This window comes from Lampetra planeri, chromosome 42 (genome assembly GCF_965212315.1).
Source record: "Lampetra planeri chromosome 42, kcLamPlan1.2.h2, whole genome shotgun sequence".
Classification (NCBI taxonomy): domain Eukaryota; kingdom Metazoa; phylum Chordata; class Hyperoartia; order Petromyzontiformes; family Petromyzontidae; genus Lampetra; species Lampetra planeri.
Window position 1 is genome coordinate 2,874,710 of NC_136148.1, and position 19,408 is coordinate 2,894,117.

Genomic DNA, 19,408 nt, shown 5'->3' on the forward strand with positions numbered 1-19,408 from the left:
ATGAATGTCAAATTAAACACGAGCCACGCACGGTAGCTCGACTGTGGTGATGCAACCCAGGAGGAGGACGAGTAGCAAAACTTACACCAACTCTCTCCTGAAGCCCTCTCGTGGACCGGCAGCCTTCGACGATGGCATTTAGCCCCCGAACTTATTAGCAGCATAAACAAGACGAGAATAGAACAAACAGGCGGGTTTCTTCTTCCCCGAAAGTGCACGCGTGGAATTACGCCGAGAAACAGAGAGAGAGAGGCGCCTGGATCAGGGAACGCGCGCAGGTGGAATACATCGTTTAAACCCAGAAGTTCGGCCACTAAAATAACAAGAAGAGCCATTTTTGTTACGAATTCGGTAAAACAAAAAAAACCCCTCAATATTTCAAGACCCGCAATGTCATGTGGCGAATACACGAGACGGTGCGGGTCCTTCAAAAGGGGGTCGGCCACTAAAATAACAAGAAGAGCCATTTTTGTTTCGAATTCGGTCAAACAAAAACAAAAAAACCCTCAATATTTCAAGAGCCGCAATGTCACGTGGCGAATACACGAGACGGTGCGGGTCCTTCAAAACATAACGTCGGGAAGCAAGTCCTTACAGAGCCACCGCATGCGGCTCCAGATCCGCAGGTTGCCGAGACCCTTATCCAAACGCACGTTTCTAAGTGTGGAGGACCCGCCCCCTACCCCCCGCATAAAAACAAATCCGCACGGACCTCACGCGGTGAGAGGTCACGCGAACTTCAAGCATACAGCGAGCACTGTCTGTTGCCCATTGACCTCCCGCGTACCATGGCAAGGATGTTCGTTTGGCGTTTGCGAGGAAGAGCGGCGATGCCGGAAGGCGATGCTTCATTTTCTTTTCTTTTTTTATTATTATTCGGTAAAACAAAATAACAACTCAATATTTCAAGAGCGGCAATGCATGTGCATGCGAGACGCCCGTTCTTAGTAAACAACAAACAAGAGCCGTTGCTGATGGCTTGGTTGTACCCTCGATTAATTGACGCTTGTTCCCACCGGCACACATTTGTTTAGAGCTTTAGAGTTCGATGTCCCGTTGCCCTTGGTCCATCGTAACGAACAAACTGATGAAAATGAAAAGTGAAACGCCGTCTACTGAGAGCAAACTGTGCAACTGTTTCCCAATATCGTTCAAAAGTTATCTTGGATTGGAGTTATTCGACACGGCGTCTGGCGTTTGCCTTTCACGCGGTACAATCGGAGCCGGTGCCACAGAGAGTTCTCCGTAGTTTTTGTTTTTCCCTTTGTCCAGAAACAATCACCCTCTCGAAATCATCTGTTTTTTTTTATGTGACTCTTGTCTCATATACTACAAATTTAGGACGAATATCTGTCGCCCGTTTCGGACGCCAGCTCGCCAAGCGTTTATCGTCGCCGCCGTGTTTGTGAATTCGCGAACATTGTGCTTATCGCTCGCGCGCGCGAAAAAAATATAATATATTTTAAAATATATCGTGCCCATAACGCAAGGGGGAGGGGGGGTACACGCCACGTTGATGACACCGTGCCCGCTAAGAGAGGGACGGACATCAACAAAGCGGGTGGCGCGGCGTTGGTGGATATGTGTGTGTGGCTGTGTGTGTGTGTGTCTGTATGTGTGTGTGTGGCTGTGTGTGTGGCTGTGTGTGTGGCTGTGTGTCTGTGTGTGTGGCTGTGTGTGTGTGTGGCTGTGTGTGTGTGGCTATGTGTGTGTGTGGCTGTGTGTGTGTGTGGCTGTGTGTGTGTGTGGCTGTGTGTGTGTGTGTGGCTGTGTGTGTGTGGCTGTGTGTGTGTGGCTGTGTGTGTGTGACTGTGTGTGTGTGTGTTGGCTGGGTCATGTAGCCCGCATGCCCAGCCACCGCATGCCTAAGCAGCTTTTGTTCGGCCGGATCGAGGGGGCTAAACGGGCGCGGCACGGGCTAGAGAAGAGATGGAGTGATGTGGTACAGGAGGACGTGGAGCTGAGTGGACTTGCCGATGACTGGTACCAGTGGTGTCAAGATCGGCCTCAGTGGAGGAGGCTCGTGAAGGACGCTACTGGGCAGTTGGAGGCAGTCGCCCTCCAACAACAACGGAGGGCGGAGGAGCGACGCTCACAACAACGAGCAGAGCGCCGGGTGGCTAAAGCACAGCAAGTTGGCACAGTAGGGGGCACAGGTGGTGCATCAGTCAGTCATCTCGGTCATCTCGGTCAGTCGACCCGTGGCACCTGGGTCTGCCCCGTGACCTCCTGCCAGCGGGCGTTCGACACTTCACGTGGCCTCAAGGTGCACATGGCCTGGCACAAGCGTCGTGGTGACGTCACCGCCACTTAGTGGCGAATGGCGGTTGTTGTTGTGTGTGTGTGTGGCTGTGTGTGTGTGGCTATGTGTGTGTGTGGCTGTGTGTGTGTGTGGCTGTGTGTGTGTGTGGCTGTGTGTGTGTGGCTGTGTATGTGTGGCTGTGTGTGTGTGTGGCTGTGTGTGTGTGGCTGTGTGTGTGTGTGGCTGTGTGGGGAGCGGTAGTGTAGCGGTTAAGCGTGCTGCGCTATGAAACTGGCGACCCGGGTTCGATTCCCGCTCAACATCAGTGGCGATTATCTGAACCGGTCCCGGGCCTCCCCTAGGTCGACTCAGCCTCAAATGAGTACCTGGTGCGATGTGGAAACATCGCCACTGGGGAGACAAAGGCAGCCGGGCATGGTGTTGGCCACCCATCCCCTCGTGTGCCGTGCTGGCCTTCATAGGTGCTCGCTAACAGCACTTGCCCCTACAGTCTGTTAAGCCTATACGGGGGATCTTTATCTTTGTGTGTGACTGTGTATGTGTTAAGCGAGGCCACCACGAGAAGAGCGGCCCGGCCTATCTCGCCCGGCAGGTTGAGCCACTGCAACAAGGGCGAGGGCCGTTTGTCATGCATCTTCACCCGTGCGATTATGGAAATGCGGAAATTTTGACCTTGGCTTGTCAGCCTAACGAGTGTGGGTCGAGATAGATTCAGGTGAGCGGTAATGGCTGGTGCGCGAGCGTGTGTGTGTGTGTGCGCGTGCACGTCATTTGTTTATATGATGCGGTATATTTTTAGTTGGGGTGGCGCTGTGGTGAGTGCAAGGACAACTACACGATTGTACACACACACACACGGTGGATATGTTCATTCCATTATCATCGTACTATCTAAACCCATCGCCTATTAAAACATCTCAACACATCGCACAGAACAACAATGCTCATTAATGTTTATAAATAGTTAATTAGCTGTACGAGGAATTTCATATTTTATGAACGGCTGAGACTTAGAAACGATGCAGGCTGCGTGAATGTATGCCCAGTGGAGGTATACACTCCTGGTTAACCTTTGACGAGTCCAAGCCCGCTAATTACATTCATTAGCAAGATCCACGAACAAACCATACTATCTTTGACGATGTTTTTATTTTGGAATGGACAGTTTTGGAAGGGCACATGGAACACGTACGAGCGCACACCGAAATCACGCTTCGTCCTCGTTCATAGGGGTGGCCGGGAGGCTCAGAGCGGCGAGTCGCCAACGCTAAAACAAAACAACAACAACAAAAACCTGGGTTCATATCCAGGCTGCAGCTGCCTGTGATTTAATCGACGTTCTTACGTGCAGTGACTTCATGGTTTCATCGCCAATGACCAATTAATGCCCGCGCACACACGCACGCACGCACGCACACACGCACGCACACACGCACGCACGCACACACGCACGCACACACGCACTCACGCACGCACGCACACACGCACACACGCACGCACACACGCACACATGCACACACGCACGCACACATGCACACACGCACACACGCACGCACACATGCACACACGCACGCACACATGCACACATGCACACACGCACGCACGCACGCACACACGCACACACGCACGCACACACGCACGCGCTAGGCACGATATGCCCAGTTCGTTTAATCGACCCACTGCTGGATGAAAAAGACCCCCCCCCCTCCCAAAGCCGTGCGGGTCGTGGGGGGTTACTTCACCACGCTGCTCTGGTCAGTGCGGGTTGGCGAAAGGTGCAGAGCATAGACCTGGGAGCGTAGAAGTACATTACAACGGATTATTTTGCGAACCATCTAGCCCAGCAGCAGCAGCAGCCTACAAGCACCTACTGTGTGCATGGCACTCGACCACAGTTCGGCGTTCACTTTGCATGAGCTTCCCAAGAGCTGATGAGATTGGGCGCTTGTAGGGTGAGTTGCTCGTAGGTCACGTGCTCATAGAAGTGTCAAAGGACATGTATGGATATCCTTTTACTATATCCATTGCCTATTACGCAGGAGGCCATGGGTTCGATCCGAACCCTGACTGTGCCTGTATATTTGGAGTTTGTATGTTCTCTCCCCCGTTATCCCGTGGATTTTTCTGTTTTTTGCCCTCCACATTTAGGAAAAATGCGACTTGAATATTAGGCTTCCGCTATGAATTCCCACATTTGTTACAAGAAACTTTGACGAGTTACCATGCGTGGCCTTACCGGTTAAATACTATAGTTTTTATTTGTTTTATTTTAGTATGGACCCTGCCAGGACAATATATATATTTTTTAATTATATTTTAATTATTTTGTTATTCACTTTATTTAAATTTTGTACTTGTATTTTTTTATTGTCATAATTTTTTCTTCTATATACGTGACTTTACCTAAAGAACCATGGAATATGAATAAGAAGATGCACGGGTATTGCGAGGCCAGTGTAGACAGCCGGCAGCGGTGCTTTCAGTCGCCGTTTTCATCGGAGATGTGACGCCGAATGGACGCTGCAGTTCAATTTTTTGTTGTTGTTGTTGTTGCATTCGGTGTGTGGGCACCACGAGGTGTCTCCGAGCCGTCGCAGCAACTTTCTGCTTAGCGCTGTGGGTGGCAGACGTAATTATGAAGTTCGGCGAGTAAAAATAATAATAATATCCCTCTCTTTACTCTGTCGGGCGAGCTGTTGGGAGCAATTTACACCGACGTCAATGGATCTGCCCGACCACTTTTGTTTTCATTATTTCGGCTGAAACGGGGAAACGCTTCCTTAGCCGTAGCACCTCCATCCAGACCGCTCGTGTTGGCCACCGGTGGGTTCTGTGGCCTAGGTAAAGGCCGTCGCATATTACTCCAGCACAATTAACACACAAACCTCGACTCGTTCGTCAATAATAGTTGTCGCTGTAAAGCTTTCGTGACTGCAGGGATTCATCTTCTTGGTTCTTTCGATAAAGTCACGTAGAAGGGAAGTAATAAAATAATAAAAATAAAACATAATAAAATAATTATCACGACGTTTCGGCCACAACGCAAGCAGCCGTCATCAGGTGAAGACCAGGTCTGTTTTATTTTTATTATTTCCCTTCTACGTGACTTTACCGAAAGAACCAAGAAGATGAATAGTTGTCGCCTTAAAACAAAACTAGGTGACGTTTCAGGCAATGGTCCTCGTCCATAGCACACGAGTGGTTTATTTAAGAGTTGTTTAATCATTCGAGTGCTGTGTTTATTCGCGGGCAGATAATGTTTAAAATAAACAAAAAAAATAAAATTCAAAAGTGGCCACCTGGTGGCTCAGGGATCAGAGAGTAGAGACGGTGACCACTGAGATGCTGTTGAGTTCGAATCTGTGTGCTTCTGCAACCTGTCATTAGACTGGGTTCTAAAGTGTAGCGAGTTCATATCATCCTATACTCTTAGTTTTTTCGGTAAAGTCACGTAGGTAAAAAAATGAAATTAAAATTAATAAAAAATAAAATAATACAAATCACGACGTTTCCGAGGCAACACAAGTCTCCGTCATCAGGTGGGACCGTCACAGCCAGATTTGCTGCATCAATCCCTGCCTCACTTGATACAGCAAATCTGGCTGTGACGGTCCCACCTGATGACGGAGACTTGTGTTGCCTCCGAAACGTCTTGATTTTATTGTTTAATTTTTATTAATTTTTATTTCATTTTTTACCTACGTGACTTTACCGAAAGAACTAAGAGTATGCATCCTTGCAGTCACGAAAGCTTCAAATCTAGAATAGCATCCTAGTCAGCAATTGACTACACCAGTGGTTCTTAACCTTGACTGCAGCCTTGCACCCCTTTTGTTCTCAATTGTAAAACATAATTCCAATGTGAATAAATACACAGGGTTTGATGAAACAAAGTAAGCTATACTTACGTGCCCGCGGTTAATTTGTGTTCCGACGATTTACCTTCTAACAAAATGTGGCCACGTCTCGCACACCCCAGAAAGGGCATCTCGCACCCCAGGTTAAGAAGAAGAACCACTGGACTACACAGCCAGAATTTGTTTATTGTTACCGAGTTTGCCTTTGGAAAATATTGCACGCGAAATTCAGCCCTGGCATAAACAAACCCCCAGCAGTAGATTCACGATGGGGCTGCCCATTTCAGTTGTTCGCGTTCATTGTTCAACGCGTACACGCATTTGCCGGATTTGTTTGCCCGCCTGTGTGTCAGTCGCCTGGCCACGTCGGAGCCGTTTGGCGCGGCTCTGCAGTCAGCCCAAGTGTCGTGCGGTGTTCGTCAGGGTACCCGGGACCCTCGGATTCGCTGCCCGAGCGAGCGAACGGGCGGGTGAGCGGGCGGGCACTCAAAGCGCATTTCACTTCTGAAACCAACGCGACAGCTTTCAGTGGTAGCGCAATCATGGCTCCATTACTGCGCTCCCCCCCTTCCCCGCCTCGCTCGATCTGCAGCGTGTAGGCTCTCCCCTCGACGAGAACGCCGCTCCACCGAGTGAGGGAGTCACCTTCAGAGCCGGGTAGAAAGCCGAGGAAGCTACATTGGAATTGGTGGGTTTTGGGGGGAGGGGCTTCCGAGGATTTCTTCTCATACCACGCTCACTTTTTTAAACCTCTCTCTCTTTCTAAGAGCGATGTAACCGTTCGTTGATTCTGTTGCTGGATCGTGGTGTTCACCAACATTCACATCGTTAGCCATGATCATTCCACTGCTGGATAGAGGCTTCCCCAAGCCGTCGCCATCTCTTAGGGTCTTGCGGTGCAGCGATCCGTCAGCGTACACTGATTTAATCGCGCCACGTTGGGGGGCAGGCGTCTTCCCTCCTTTGGCTTGCACTCCTTCACTACTCTCCACCACGGGCAATCTCATCCAGTGACGTGCCCTGCCCAATCCCACTGCTATCTGCCCCCCCCGCACACCCGATCAGCACGGTTCGCTACGTACGGTGCGAACGAAGTTCAACATACAACACACACATTTGCGGTCAATATGATGTGTCCAACTTGATGTTTGTCCTTGAACCCACGTGTTATGTTGTAATTCGTATGCTTACTTGACCCTTAGGCTCATGATATATGGCACTGTATCTGTCACACGCGTGCATGTGAGAATAGATCATTTGTGCCTCATATACATCGATACAGATTATACCAATGTGGATTATATATTCATTGCATGTATGTAAATGCATATTTTACATTCTCACACATCCGTGGAGACTCTACGCGCACCGCAGAGACTCAGAAGCGAATTGATTCATTGATCACGAAGGGGGTGACTCCTTAGATCCATATTTTCCAATTTCAAGATCGGGCTACTACTCACCGTCTTCAAAATCATCCACGGTCTTGCACCGGCCTGCCTCTCCCCTCTCATCTCACTCTGCTCCCCTCCACGCACTCTCCTGCCTCTCCCCTCTCATCTCACTCGACTCTCCTCCACGCACTCTCCTGCCTCTCCCCTCTCATCTCACTCGACTCCCCTCCACGCACTCTCCTACCTCTCCCCTCTCATCTCACTCGACTCCCCTCCACGCACTCTCCTGCCTCTCCCCTCTCATCTCGCTCTACTCCCCTCCACGCACTCTCCTACCTCTCCCCTCTCATCTCACTCGACTCTCCTCCACGCACTCTCCTACCTCTCCCCTCTCATCTCACTCGACTCCCCTCCACGCACTCTCCTACCTCTCCCCTCTCATCTCACTCGACTCTCCTCCACGCACTCTCCTGCCTCTCCCCTCTCATCTCACTCGACTCCCCTCCACGCACTCTCCTACCTCTCCCCTCTCATCTCACTCGTGTCCCCTCCACGCACTCTCCTGCCTCTCCCCTCTCATCTCACTCGACTCCCCTCCACGCACTCTCCTACCTCTCCCCTCTCATCTCACTCGACTCCCCTCCACGCACTCTCCTACCTCTCCCCTCTCATCTCACTCGACTCTCCTCCACGCACTCTCCTACCTCTCCCCTCTCATCTCACTCTACTCCCCTCCACACACTCTCCTACCTCTCCCCTCTCATCTCACTCGACTCTCCTCCACACACTCTCCTACCTCTCCCCTCTCATCTCACTCTACTCCCCTCCACACACTCTCCTACCTCTCCCCTCTCATCTCACTCTACTCCCCTCCACGCACTCTCCTACCTCTCCCCTCTTATCTCACTCTACTCCCCTCCACACACTCTCCATCTCTCCCCTCTCATCTCACTCGACTCTCCTCCACACACTCTCTTACCTCTCCCCTCTCATCTCACTCTACTCCCCTCCACACACTCTCCTACCTCTCCCCTCTCATCTCACTCTACTCCCCTCCACGCACTCTCCTACCTCTCCCCTCTTATCTCACTCTACTCCCCTCCACACACTCTCCATCTCTCCCCTCTCATCTCACTCGACTCTCCTCCACACACTCTCCTACCTCTCCCCTCTCATCTCACTCTACTCCCCTCCACACACTCTCCTACCTCTCCCCTCTCATCTCACTCGACTCTCCTCCACACACTCTCCTACCTCTCCCCTCTCATCTCACTCTACTCCCCTCCACACACTCTCCTACCTCTCCCCTCTCATCTCACTCTACTCCCCTCCACGCACTCTCCTACCTCTCCCCTCTTATCTCACTCTACTCCCCTCCACACACTCTCCTACCTCTCCCCTCTCATCTCACTCGACTCTCCTCCACACACTCTCCTACCTCTCCCCTCTCATCTCACTCTACTCCCCTCCACACACTCTCCTACCTCTCCCCTCTCATCTCACTCTACTCCCCTCCACACACTCTCCTACCTCTCCCCTCTCATCTCACTCGACTCTCCTCCACGCACTCTCCTGCCTCTCCCCTCTCATCTCACTCTACTCCCCTCCAGTTCCCTGCCCCAGTTTAGATCCAGAACCAATAGCTTCCATTTCCCATCTGCATATGACTGCCTATTTTTTTTTCTATCATATAAACAATACACATGCCCGCTGTTTCTGTACAGAATGTTGCGGTCGTATTTGAACACCCTCGAAACCCGATATGTATTTTAAGGGCAGCGAACCGTAGGTTTGGTAAACATCCAATATTAATCCCAGAGGCGCATGGCGCGACCACTTTAACATGCGAGCGGACCGTACTAAGACTTATTCAGAGCTCCGCGGTGGTGTTAAATTCCCAAGATAACCACGGTTTTGCCTCAATTATATAGAAATTAACTCCTTTCGGCGATGTTTGGCATGTCCGATGAGCTATACGGCTGCTTCGTTTCGCAGCTCCCCAATGTTTATTGATAGGGTCGTACCGCGTGGCTGTTCGGCACGCGATGTCTGTGACGTTTTACTGCGCGTGCCGTGAGCTTCTTTCTGTATTTGTTTTACGATAACCCTCCACCACCCGACAGAGCCAGTCAAATCAAGTTGGGCGATTGTGCCACCTGATTTTTTTTTTTTACAAACCGGTTACATTGAAAAGCAAAGGTACGTTTCGACAATTTTGTACAACGTTTCGCTGGACATTTACAACCACGAGGGTCATCGGGTGTGGGCGAAGCAAAGCTTTCACGTGACGCATTGTTTTCATTGGCTCCGTCAGGTGGCGGAGGGTCATAGTTTTAATTGTTTTGACAACATACGGACGCGATCTAATCCAAAATAAGCTACTGATTATGAAGCATAACATAGGTCGTGAAAGCCTAAGATGAAATTGAGAAGCCGCTTTCACCATGGGGGGGGCTGCATGGATTCGAACCACGGGCCTCAGCAGTTACGGCTCGGTCACTTGACGCGACAGTGGTAGCCTCCGGGACCACTACGGTTACCGGTTACCTTCCCAAAAGGGGTAATATTCAAGAGGGGGTTAAGATGCAAACACGCTACAAATCAAAAACAATGTCGAGGGCGACAAAGAGTAGACAGCCGGCCCGTTCGAGTGATCCCGAACAAACACCGGCGCGCATTTTCCTAAACGATTATAAAGCAAACGGGGCACGTGACGCACGACCTCGCAACACGGTGGTGACCCTAACAATTGGGGGGGGAGGGTTACTCGAACCTCCAACACGTCCCAGTAATCGTCACGTGCCTCCAAAACCAATGATCATCGTGGTACCGACGTTGTGATTTCGTGCAATTAAAACGCAACCGCGGATGCACGCAGCGGCCACGTGCAGCACCCTGTGTCAGAGAATGGCCATGGAAGATGTCACAAAGCGAGCAATAAAATCTCTTCGGAAGGTGTTTTACCCATACAAGGGGCACAATGTTAATGTCTCATGACACACCGAAAGTTGTTTGAATTCTTAAAGGCGGAATGTATCCAAATTAAGTGCAGAAGCAAATTTACTGTCATGAGGTTTGTTTTTTCCTCCTCGCGCGCAGCCGTTGGTGACCGTGCCGAGACCGGCAACTCGCGACATGTGCGATGACGCCGGTTAAATGCCAGGCCACGGCTGCAGCTCGGATTCGATCCCAGGAACTCGGCGGCGTCGCCTGACCCCTGGAGCCTCCTGGCCAACGTGACGCCTCCCCCCCCCCCCCCCCCCCGGTGGAGACGGCCGCTCTCTGTGTTGCCGGCGCTGCGTTCCGCGCCGCTGCGAACGTGATCCCGTTCGCTCCGGCCCGAGCAGGCGCTGCGCACAGCTTAACTTTGACAGCCCGGAGCAGACGACGGCGGAATTACTCTTTCGATGGGAAGCTGTGTGACGGGGTGGGGGGTGGGTGGTCGGGTTTTGTGGTAGGGGAGTGGGGGGCAGTGGGGGGGGGGGTGGAGGTGCTGGAAGGATTCGGGTTGTCACCTCGAAGTTACAAAACGCACCGGGAGATATTGGATATTGAACGAATAACAGTGGCAGATACAAGGGGGGAGAGATCGAGTTGATTTCCCATAAAAAAAATGTTGTTGCTGATATTTACCACGGAAAATTCATTATAACGTATTTTTATTGTCAAGGGCCCTGTTTGAAAGCTTGAAATTAACTTTGGGGACGACCCCCACCCCCCCCCCCCACACTTCCACCACCCCTCCCCCACCCCCTGCCCGGGAAGTCTTCTAAATATCCACCTCTCAAGACAGACAACGATCTCGCGATGGTGGAAGAGGGGAGAGCTACGTGCAAAAAGCATCGTCTTGAGAGGCGCTCCGCATCGCTTTACACTCCCGACCAATTTTGGGAGCGTCACCGTCACGGCCGGAGACTCACGGATGTCCTCGGGACAGCTACCCACGGCGGCGGGGACGGGACGATCATGGGGGCATCGACGACAGTTTGGCAAAACACTGGGGGAGGATCTTGACAAAGGGGTAAACGTGGAGTGGAGATACGGGGATGGCGGTGGGGCAGTCGGGGGAGGGAGACGATGTGAACGATCGAGGGAGGAATGAGTAGCGGGAGGAGGGGGAGGGAGGGAGGGAAAGGGGAAAGCGAGAGAGGATAAGGGGAGAGCGGAGGAAACAAGACGGATGCGGAAATTGGTTGAAGTAAGGAATACGGGCCAACAGACGTGTGAACGTCTGATAGGAGGCGATGAAAGAGGGGGAGGTAGTGGAGTTCACAGAGGGGCAAGGAAACCGATAAACAGCTGTTGACAAAGGCAGGGGGAGGTGAAGAGAGGTGGTCGTGTGAGGTGGCTTAGTGGGGGGGGGGGGGGGTAGAAGCACAGAGCGCTGGGGAGCGGTGAAGGCAGCGACCCGGGGGGTGGAGGTGACTGACCCTATTTTTGTTGGCTCCGTTACCCCGGAGGATGGGGGAGCCCGATTGGGAGCCCGGAGATCAGGGAGCCAGAGCAGCGCCATCAATTATGACGGTGGTGCTGCCCAGGCGCGGCGCGGCCGCCTACTCGCCTGGACTTCGCTTAACCCCGAACGTACCACCAGCACCACCACACCAGCAGCAGCAGCGGCGGCACCGTAGGGGTGGGCAAACGAGGGACGCCGCCAGGATGCAAAGCCGCGGGGAAGCACCGCGCGCCAGAGGTCGCAACCGGGTACCCGATACCCGTACCCTACCCGATACCCGGCTATGTTTGCGACCCTGGAACGGCCGGGTACGGGTAGGCCGTGAGTCACTGGTGAGTAACCGTTTGTCACTCATTTCGGGTAGGGTACGGGTAGGGAACGAGTACCCGTACCCGGCTGGGTACGGGTACCCATTTGCGACCCTGGTGCGGCCGGGTACGGGTAAGGAATCAAAACCCGTTTGCGACCTCTGCCGCGCGCCGGTTGGGTTGAGAGCGGTGAAAAGACGTTACCCATTCATGAGTATGAATGTGTCGTAACCCTCCACCACCCGACACAGCCGATTAGTAAGTTAGATACTAACTTCAGCCCACCGGTGTGTTGGGAGAGCAAATCCACAACATTTACAATTTGAGTAGCACGACGTTTCGCCGGTAATTATATCCAGCATCATCGGGCGATTTGACAAATCCCTTACTAATTGGCTGTGTCGGGTGGTGGAGGGTTACGACACATTCATATTTACGCGATCTAACCCAAATACCTTTATTATGAGTAATATTGGTTATGAAAGCCTACCACGTGTTAAACAGACGTTACCCGATTTGCATCATAAAGCGCTCACACGTGATTGAGTCACGTGGTGGGTAACAAACGATGACGAATTGCGGCGTTATTACTAGAGTACGACTTTACAGAGGCTCGAGGTTTTTTTTTGTGCGTTCGAACCCAAGGGCGATATTTCGGTGACCTCTGGGGCGTGACCACCTCTGCCACCATCGCCGCCATCACCACGACCTCCACCAATAATGAACAAAGAACAGAGATCCCCCGTGTAGCCTTAACAGACTGTTGGGACAAGTGCTGTTAGCGAGCGTCTATGAAGGCCGGCACGGCACACGAGGGGGTGGGTGGCCAACACCACGCCCGGCCGCCTTTGTCTCCCGAGTGGAAATGTTTTTAGACAACGTACTCGGCACTCATTTAAGGCCGAGTCGACCTAGGGTAAGTCCAGGACCGGTTCAGATAATTGTCACTGGTGTTGACTGTGAGCGGGAATCGAACCCGGGTCGCCGGGTTCGTAGCGCAGCGCGCTAACCGCTACACCACCGCTCCCCACAACGCAATACCACGACCATCATCACCTCCACAGGCTTGTCCACCAACTGCCACCATCACCATCGTCATCACCAACCACCACAACCAAATTATCGGATTACATTGGCATTTAAATCGGGCACCTTTATACGCGAGTCATGGCGTGGGTCGGTGGTTATCAACACACCACCACTCCCGGTGTATATTTTACTAACCGGCACCTGGGATGGTGAAGTGGCCCTAGCATGGTGCCGGCCTCCCCATGGTTCTGGCCTCACCACGGTGCTTCGCCGTGCCGGCGTCAGAGACTACAAACTACGACCAAATTGATCCCCAGGCATGATTATTCTTCCCCCCACCTCCCCCCACCAAAAGCCAACATTCGTCGATATCTGTATGTATGTTGAACTTCTTTCGCACCGTACATAGCCAACCGTGCTAATCGGAGGTGCGTGTGTATGTTGATTCCCCTTCTGAACATTTGTACCTGTTTCTTTGTTTTGTATAACTCTCATTTTTCTTTTAGAAAATAGAAAGTCTCTAACCCATGTTAAGTTCAACTCAAACCTGAGTGTTACGACCACTTTCCGCAGTTATTGGGAAATAGTTGCTTAGTCCAGGTTCAGTAAAATTTTATTTTTTGATTCCCGTCATGGTGTGGCATTTGCCAATAACCTGGAAACCCAACGGCATTTGTTTAACCCAGAAGGTTGAAACCCGTCAACAGTTTTTGCTTAAACATGCTGCTGGATAACAATATTGGTTTGGAATACCAATGGGCTAATGCAATAACATATACTCTTATCACATGTGGGAGTCTTCTTATATTATGAATGCTGATCTTAACTTAGTCCTAATCATTGACCCTGACCACGAGGTTACAGACGTCACTGTTGGCGACAAATATTTTCTGAAAATTTCTCGGGGTGAACAAATCTTGGAGCGGACCGGTATTCATTTACACACCAGTCAACAGAGCTCTATAAAATTTTTATTTTATTTTACCAGGTAAGGCCCACTGAGCTACGTAGCTCTTTTTCAGAAGCGACTTGGCCACAAATGATAGCTCAACGAAGTGGCTTATCATGTAGAAATGTACAGCAGCCAAATACTCTTAAACGAATGTTTCTAAACTTGGAGGGAAAAACCGGGAGAGCCCGAAGAAAATCCACACGACCACGGGGAGACGTGCAAACTCAAAATACAGACAGGCGTCAGGGTTTGGATCAAACCCACGACCTCCTGTATACCAGGCGAGGTAGTTAACATCTCCTAGCCACTGCGATGATGATGACACCGCAAACTCCAAATATACAGCAGGCGTCAGGGTCAGGATCGAGCCCACGACCTCCTGCATACCAGGCGAGGTAGTTAAGATCTCCTCGCCACCGTGGCGGCCTGATGACACCATCTCTGAAGTCAAACCGGGCTAATGAGGAAAGTCGGCGAATGAATATAAATACGGCCACCCTTTTTACCACTTACCCCATAACCTTATTATAAAGATTTAAGATGCCACGTATCCTATTATTATTACGAGAAGCGAGCATTGCATTATATTTCCATTCAGGGATGACCTTTACCAAATGAAAGCATCAGGGCAGAGAATCGCTAAACAGTTACCTCTTTAGATCAAGCAGGCGGCTCCTGCTGAGAGCGAGAGCTGGTGCTGAGAGATTCACACAAGGCGCTTAATACTCCCTATAAAATATGTCAATTCCACAGTCGAGTGAAATGGGACCACCTGCACACCAAAAATATAGTCAGAACAATAATGCCCTTACATGCTTGGTTCTTTCGGGAAAGTCACGTAGAAGGGAAACTATAAAATAATAAAAATATAAAACAATACAATTCTCACGACGTTTCGACTGCAACACAAGCAATCGTCATCAGGTGTGTTTTTCACACCTGATGGTGATTGCTTGTGTTGCAGTCGAAACGTCGTGAGAATTTTATTTTTTATATTTTATTATGTATTATTTTTATTATTTTATTGTTTCCCTTCTACGTGACTTTACCGAAAGAACCAAGAATATGAATCCCTGCAGTCACGAAAGCTTTAAATCAAAATAATGCCCTTTATTACGTGCGAGTTCTCGCCCCTTCAACTTTTGCCAAACCTCAGTGGCCAGCGCGGTGAAGTGTGGTCTGATAACCCCCAATGGACCACACAGCATGTGGAAGCCAGAGAACGCCAAAAGGTCAACGGCACAATACCAATGCACGTATCAGAGCATGTCTAGCTCGGGGTGAGCAGGTATATAATGGGACCTTTTTTGCCAGTATCAAAGAAGGACAACTAAGAATCGGTTTTACCCTTTCTGGCATTAAAGCACGAGGTGTCAAGGTGCTCTAGGCCATAAAGAAAGCTGTCTCTGGTGTGGGCCAATCAGTTGCAAAGACAATGCATACATTGTGGTGAACATGCAGACTTGATTCCTTGCAAAAGGTTTCTATTTGGTGTTTGAACATCTTAACACCACCTGTTTCATTGCCACAAAGGGTCAAATCTATTCAGATTTTTCATTCTTTGATACTGGCAAGAAAATATCCCATGATATGCGGAGGTCGTCATCCATCAGCACATTGATAAAGGGCTGCACATGTAGAATATTTGCCATTTCTTTTTCAACTAAATCCCGAGTCTCTTTGACTTTTGTCAGGAGCGTCCTTCCACGTTTGGATGTTTGGTGAAATCCATGAAGGAGCGTTTTGGCTTCGTGTGGGAGGAAACTGGAGTGTCCAGAATAAAACCCGTGCATTTGAGGCAGTAACGCTCAAAACTCCGTAACAAATAGATTGACTATTCCATTGCAACCTTCCAGGCCATCGCAACAAAACCCAATTATTCCCAGGCAGTCTTCCTGTTCCAATTAGTAAGCAGGCTCAACCGTGCTCGAGATATTCCGAGATCGGACAGATGATTAATTTACTTCGACTTGGTAATCATAGGCAAAAAGATGATATAGATGATTTCGGTGTACCTGTTATATACCTGGCGCTGTGCGCTCATTTCAAGCCGAGCGAGGGCGATAGGTGCAACTCAAAACGCGTGAGTGATGACTTTAAAAAAAAAATCAGAAAAATAGTTTGTAGACAAAGTATATTTTAAAATCACGTGCTGTATTTACAGAATTTCACGGCTTGCGGTAAAGCATTAAACAAAGACACCCACCACGGATAAACGAATGCACGTTAGATACAGACACTTCTGCGATAAATCAAGTCTTGTTTTTACGTGGCGCCTTCTTTCCACTGGGATACCAGAAGAATTTACGATCATTACACACAGAAATTGTGCCCGTACACCAACGTAAAACACATTTATGGTCATTTATAAGCACACAAATCACACGTTTTATAATAACCTAATGGTCAATAATGAATGCATCTCTGCCTCTTGGTTAAAATATACACACTACATATAGTTGTCAGAGACACACGGCGGTGGAGTGGGGGAGGGTGGAAACTTTATTGGTGTCAGGTTCTGCAATTTCCAACAATAAAGGGACAAGGCCCCCCAAAGCCTGCGGCTCAAATGCCCAGACACCACCACCGCCCTCATTATGGAACAATGACCTCGGGAGCTTGTGAAAGCTTGGAATTAGAGATGGGATGATGAGCCAATTGAGTCCATGAATGGATTAAAATTAGAATGGTCAATTACTTTGGGGGGCCCCCTCCCCCGCTTTAAAATTGGCGGTCACCCAGACGTCCCCCCCCCCCCGCCCCCCAAGGCTGATAATGCCGACATCGCCTTCACCACTAAACCCCGATCCATCACCTCCCGTCCAGCGGCACATGTGGGAACAAGAGGCGAGACTTTTTTTCCCCCCCAACCATCTCGTAGTGTCCGCTTGGTCAAATAATTGGTAGAGGAATCGATTTGCTATTGTATCTAACTGACCCCGTGCTCATACTGGACATCTGTGAACAAAAGCTTCATAAGATCATCGGATTCCTCCATCTCCCGCAGTCTGAAAATACAGATTCTGACGATTCTGAAATAATGGGAGAGCCGAGCTCTACCTGCAAATGGACCGGGACAGAAAGAGGAGCACATCGTGGATGAGAGAAGATAAGCCAGGTTAGAGACATCGCATCGCACTTAAGCGTTAAGCGAGTGTGACCAGGACGTGTCCGCCGGAGGGGAATGATGACCGGCGGTCGAGAGCGATTCTAGAGTGGCAGCTAAAGGGGAGGGGGGGGGGGGGGGAACCTGACCAAGAGGTAGGGTTGCAATCTTTTGAAGTACAAAAGCAAACGTTACCACGGGAATAATAAGAATATCTCACAACACTGGCAGGGAAGGGGATAACTTAATGTTAACGGGTTTACTTAAGTGCTGCTGTAACCAGGGCTTTTAATGTCGTGGGAAGACTTTACAGATCTCCCAGGATGGCCACCTCATGAAGAGGATGATCCTGGGACACCAAGGACACGTGGCAATCCTAACGAGAGGGAGTCCACCGCAGTGATGAAGGAAGCGATGAAGGAAGCGATGAAGGAAGCGATGGGAATCGACCGCGTGCGTGCACGAGCCGGAGCCGGACTCCGCCCGATCATCGCGAGGCCGCGACAGATGGCGACGGCCCCAGAGAGGCCTCCATCCAGCAGTGGATAGATCATGGCTGATGACGACGACGACGACGACGATGACCGTGCCCATCTACACCTCGGCCCGGCGGGCGCTCAGAGACTCGCCTGCATGGTCTCGGCGGCGTAGGGGTTTCTGGGGGATCCCCGCAGGGGCATCGTGGTTCGACTGTAGGGCAGTGGAGCATGGGCCAGACCCAGGTCTCCCCTCGTCATCTCCTGCCTCCGCAGGCTCTGACGCAGTTCCAGGTTCTCCTTGCTCATTGTGCTCAGCTGTACGTGGGAGCGTGCGTGTGTTTGCATGGAGGTGGTTACGTGTAAGTGTGTGAGATCGTGCGAGCGCGAGTGCATATGCGTGAGAGAGTGTGTGTGTGTGTGCGCGAGTACGATTGCGTGGGTGTTCGCGTATTCGTGCGTGCGTACATATGTACGAGGGTGTGTGATTTTGTGCGAGTGTTCATGTGTGTGCGAGTGCGTGCGAGTGTCGTGTGTGAGAAAATACAAATGAGAAGGTAAAATCGCACAACAATAAATGCATTCTTGAATCAAATGTCCAACCCTGATTGTGAAAATTCATCAAAGCAACGGAATGATGTATCTGTTTTCATTGGCCACAATTTGATTTTTTTTGCCATCAATATTTATGTGAGTGTGTGCCAAATGTATAGCGCTACGAACCCAATAACCCGAGTTCAAAACCAACTCGCAGCCAACACATCTGAAGGCGATAGGGGGATGTGCGTCTTTGCTGTCTTTGTGAGTCTACGCGAGTATGTTCGTACGTGTTTGGGGAGCGGTGACGCAGTGGTTAGCGCACTGTGCTTTGTACCCGGCAAGTCGAGTTCGATTACCGCTCACAACCAATGTCAGTGGTAAACATATGAACTGGTCCTGGGCTTCCCCACGGTTGAACGGAGCCTTGAATGAGTACCTGGTGCTGCTGTGTGTAAACATTAGCACTGGAGAGACAAGGGCAGCCAGGCGTGGTGTTGGTCACCCACCCACCCCTCCTTTATTAAGTGCTCGCTAACAGCCCTCATCTCAACATTGTATTAAACTACAGCTCTAAGGGAGACCTTTGTTGTGGCTGTCTTTGCGAGCGTACATATGCGTGTGTGTTAGTAAGTGTGCGATTTCAACGCAGGTTTCTTTTCATTCCATAACCGGGACGATCTGAACGAATTGAGAAAATAAGACAGGTTTTTTTTTTCTCCAGCAGTCATCGGTGATCGGGCTGCCGAGACCATCAACTCGCGACGCTTGTGAACCCCACTGAATCGTGGGCTCAATCCACCGAAACACCCCCATAATTCACGCCCAGCCATCTCTCCCACTCACCTCCCAAAAGGCACTCAACAAGCTGAATCAAGTGTCCCTGACCTAAAGCATCCAACGCGGAGACGGAGCGATGGGCTCGCCCCATGTGGTCCGTTATGTCGCGTGACCCTCGGAGGGGGGGGAGGGGGTGGCGACGGCTGGGGGTGGCTTCCATCCGGCAGTGGATCGACCATGGCTGATGATG

At 50.6% G+C, this 19,408-nt stretch overlaps 2 protein-coding genes across 2 annotated transcripts in view; one reads left to right on the forward strand and one right to left on the reverse strand.

The window, feature by feature from the left end:
• RBIS (ribosomal biogenesis factor) overlaps positions 1 to 19,408 on the forward strand; it is a 575,724-nt gene that overhangs the window by 474,534 nt on the left and 81,782 nt on the right. The window lies entirely within an intron of this gene.
• The window catches only part of LOC144732229 (uncharacterized), a 41,201-nt gene continuing 38,172 nt past the window's right edge, over positions 16,380 to 19,408 (reverse strand). Inside the window, exon 34 of the mRNA XM_078613628.1 lies at positions 16,380 to 18,159. Coding sequence (XP_078469754.1) covers positions 17,983 to 18,159 — 177 coding nt within the window. The 3' untranslated portion in view covers positions 16,380 to 17,982. The remainder of the gene's footprint in view (positions 18,160 to 19,408) is intronic.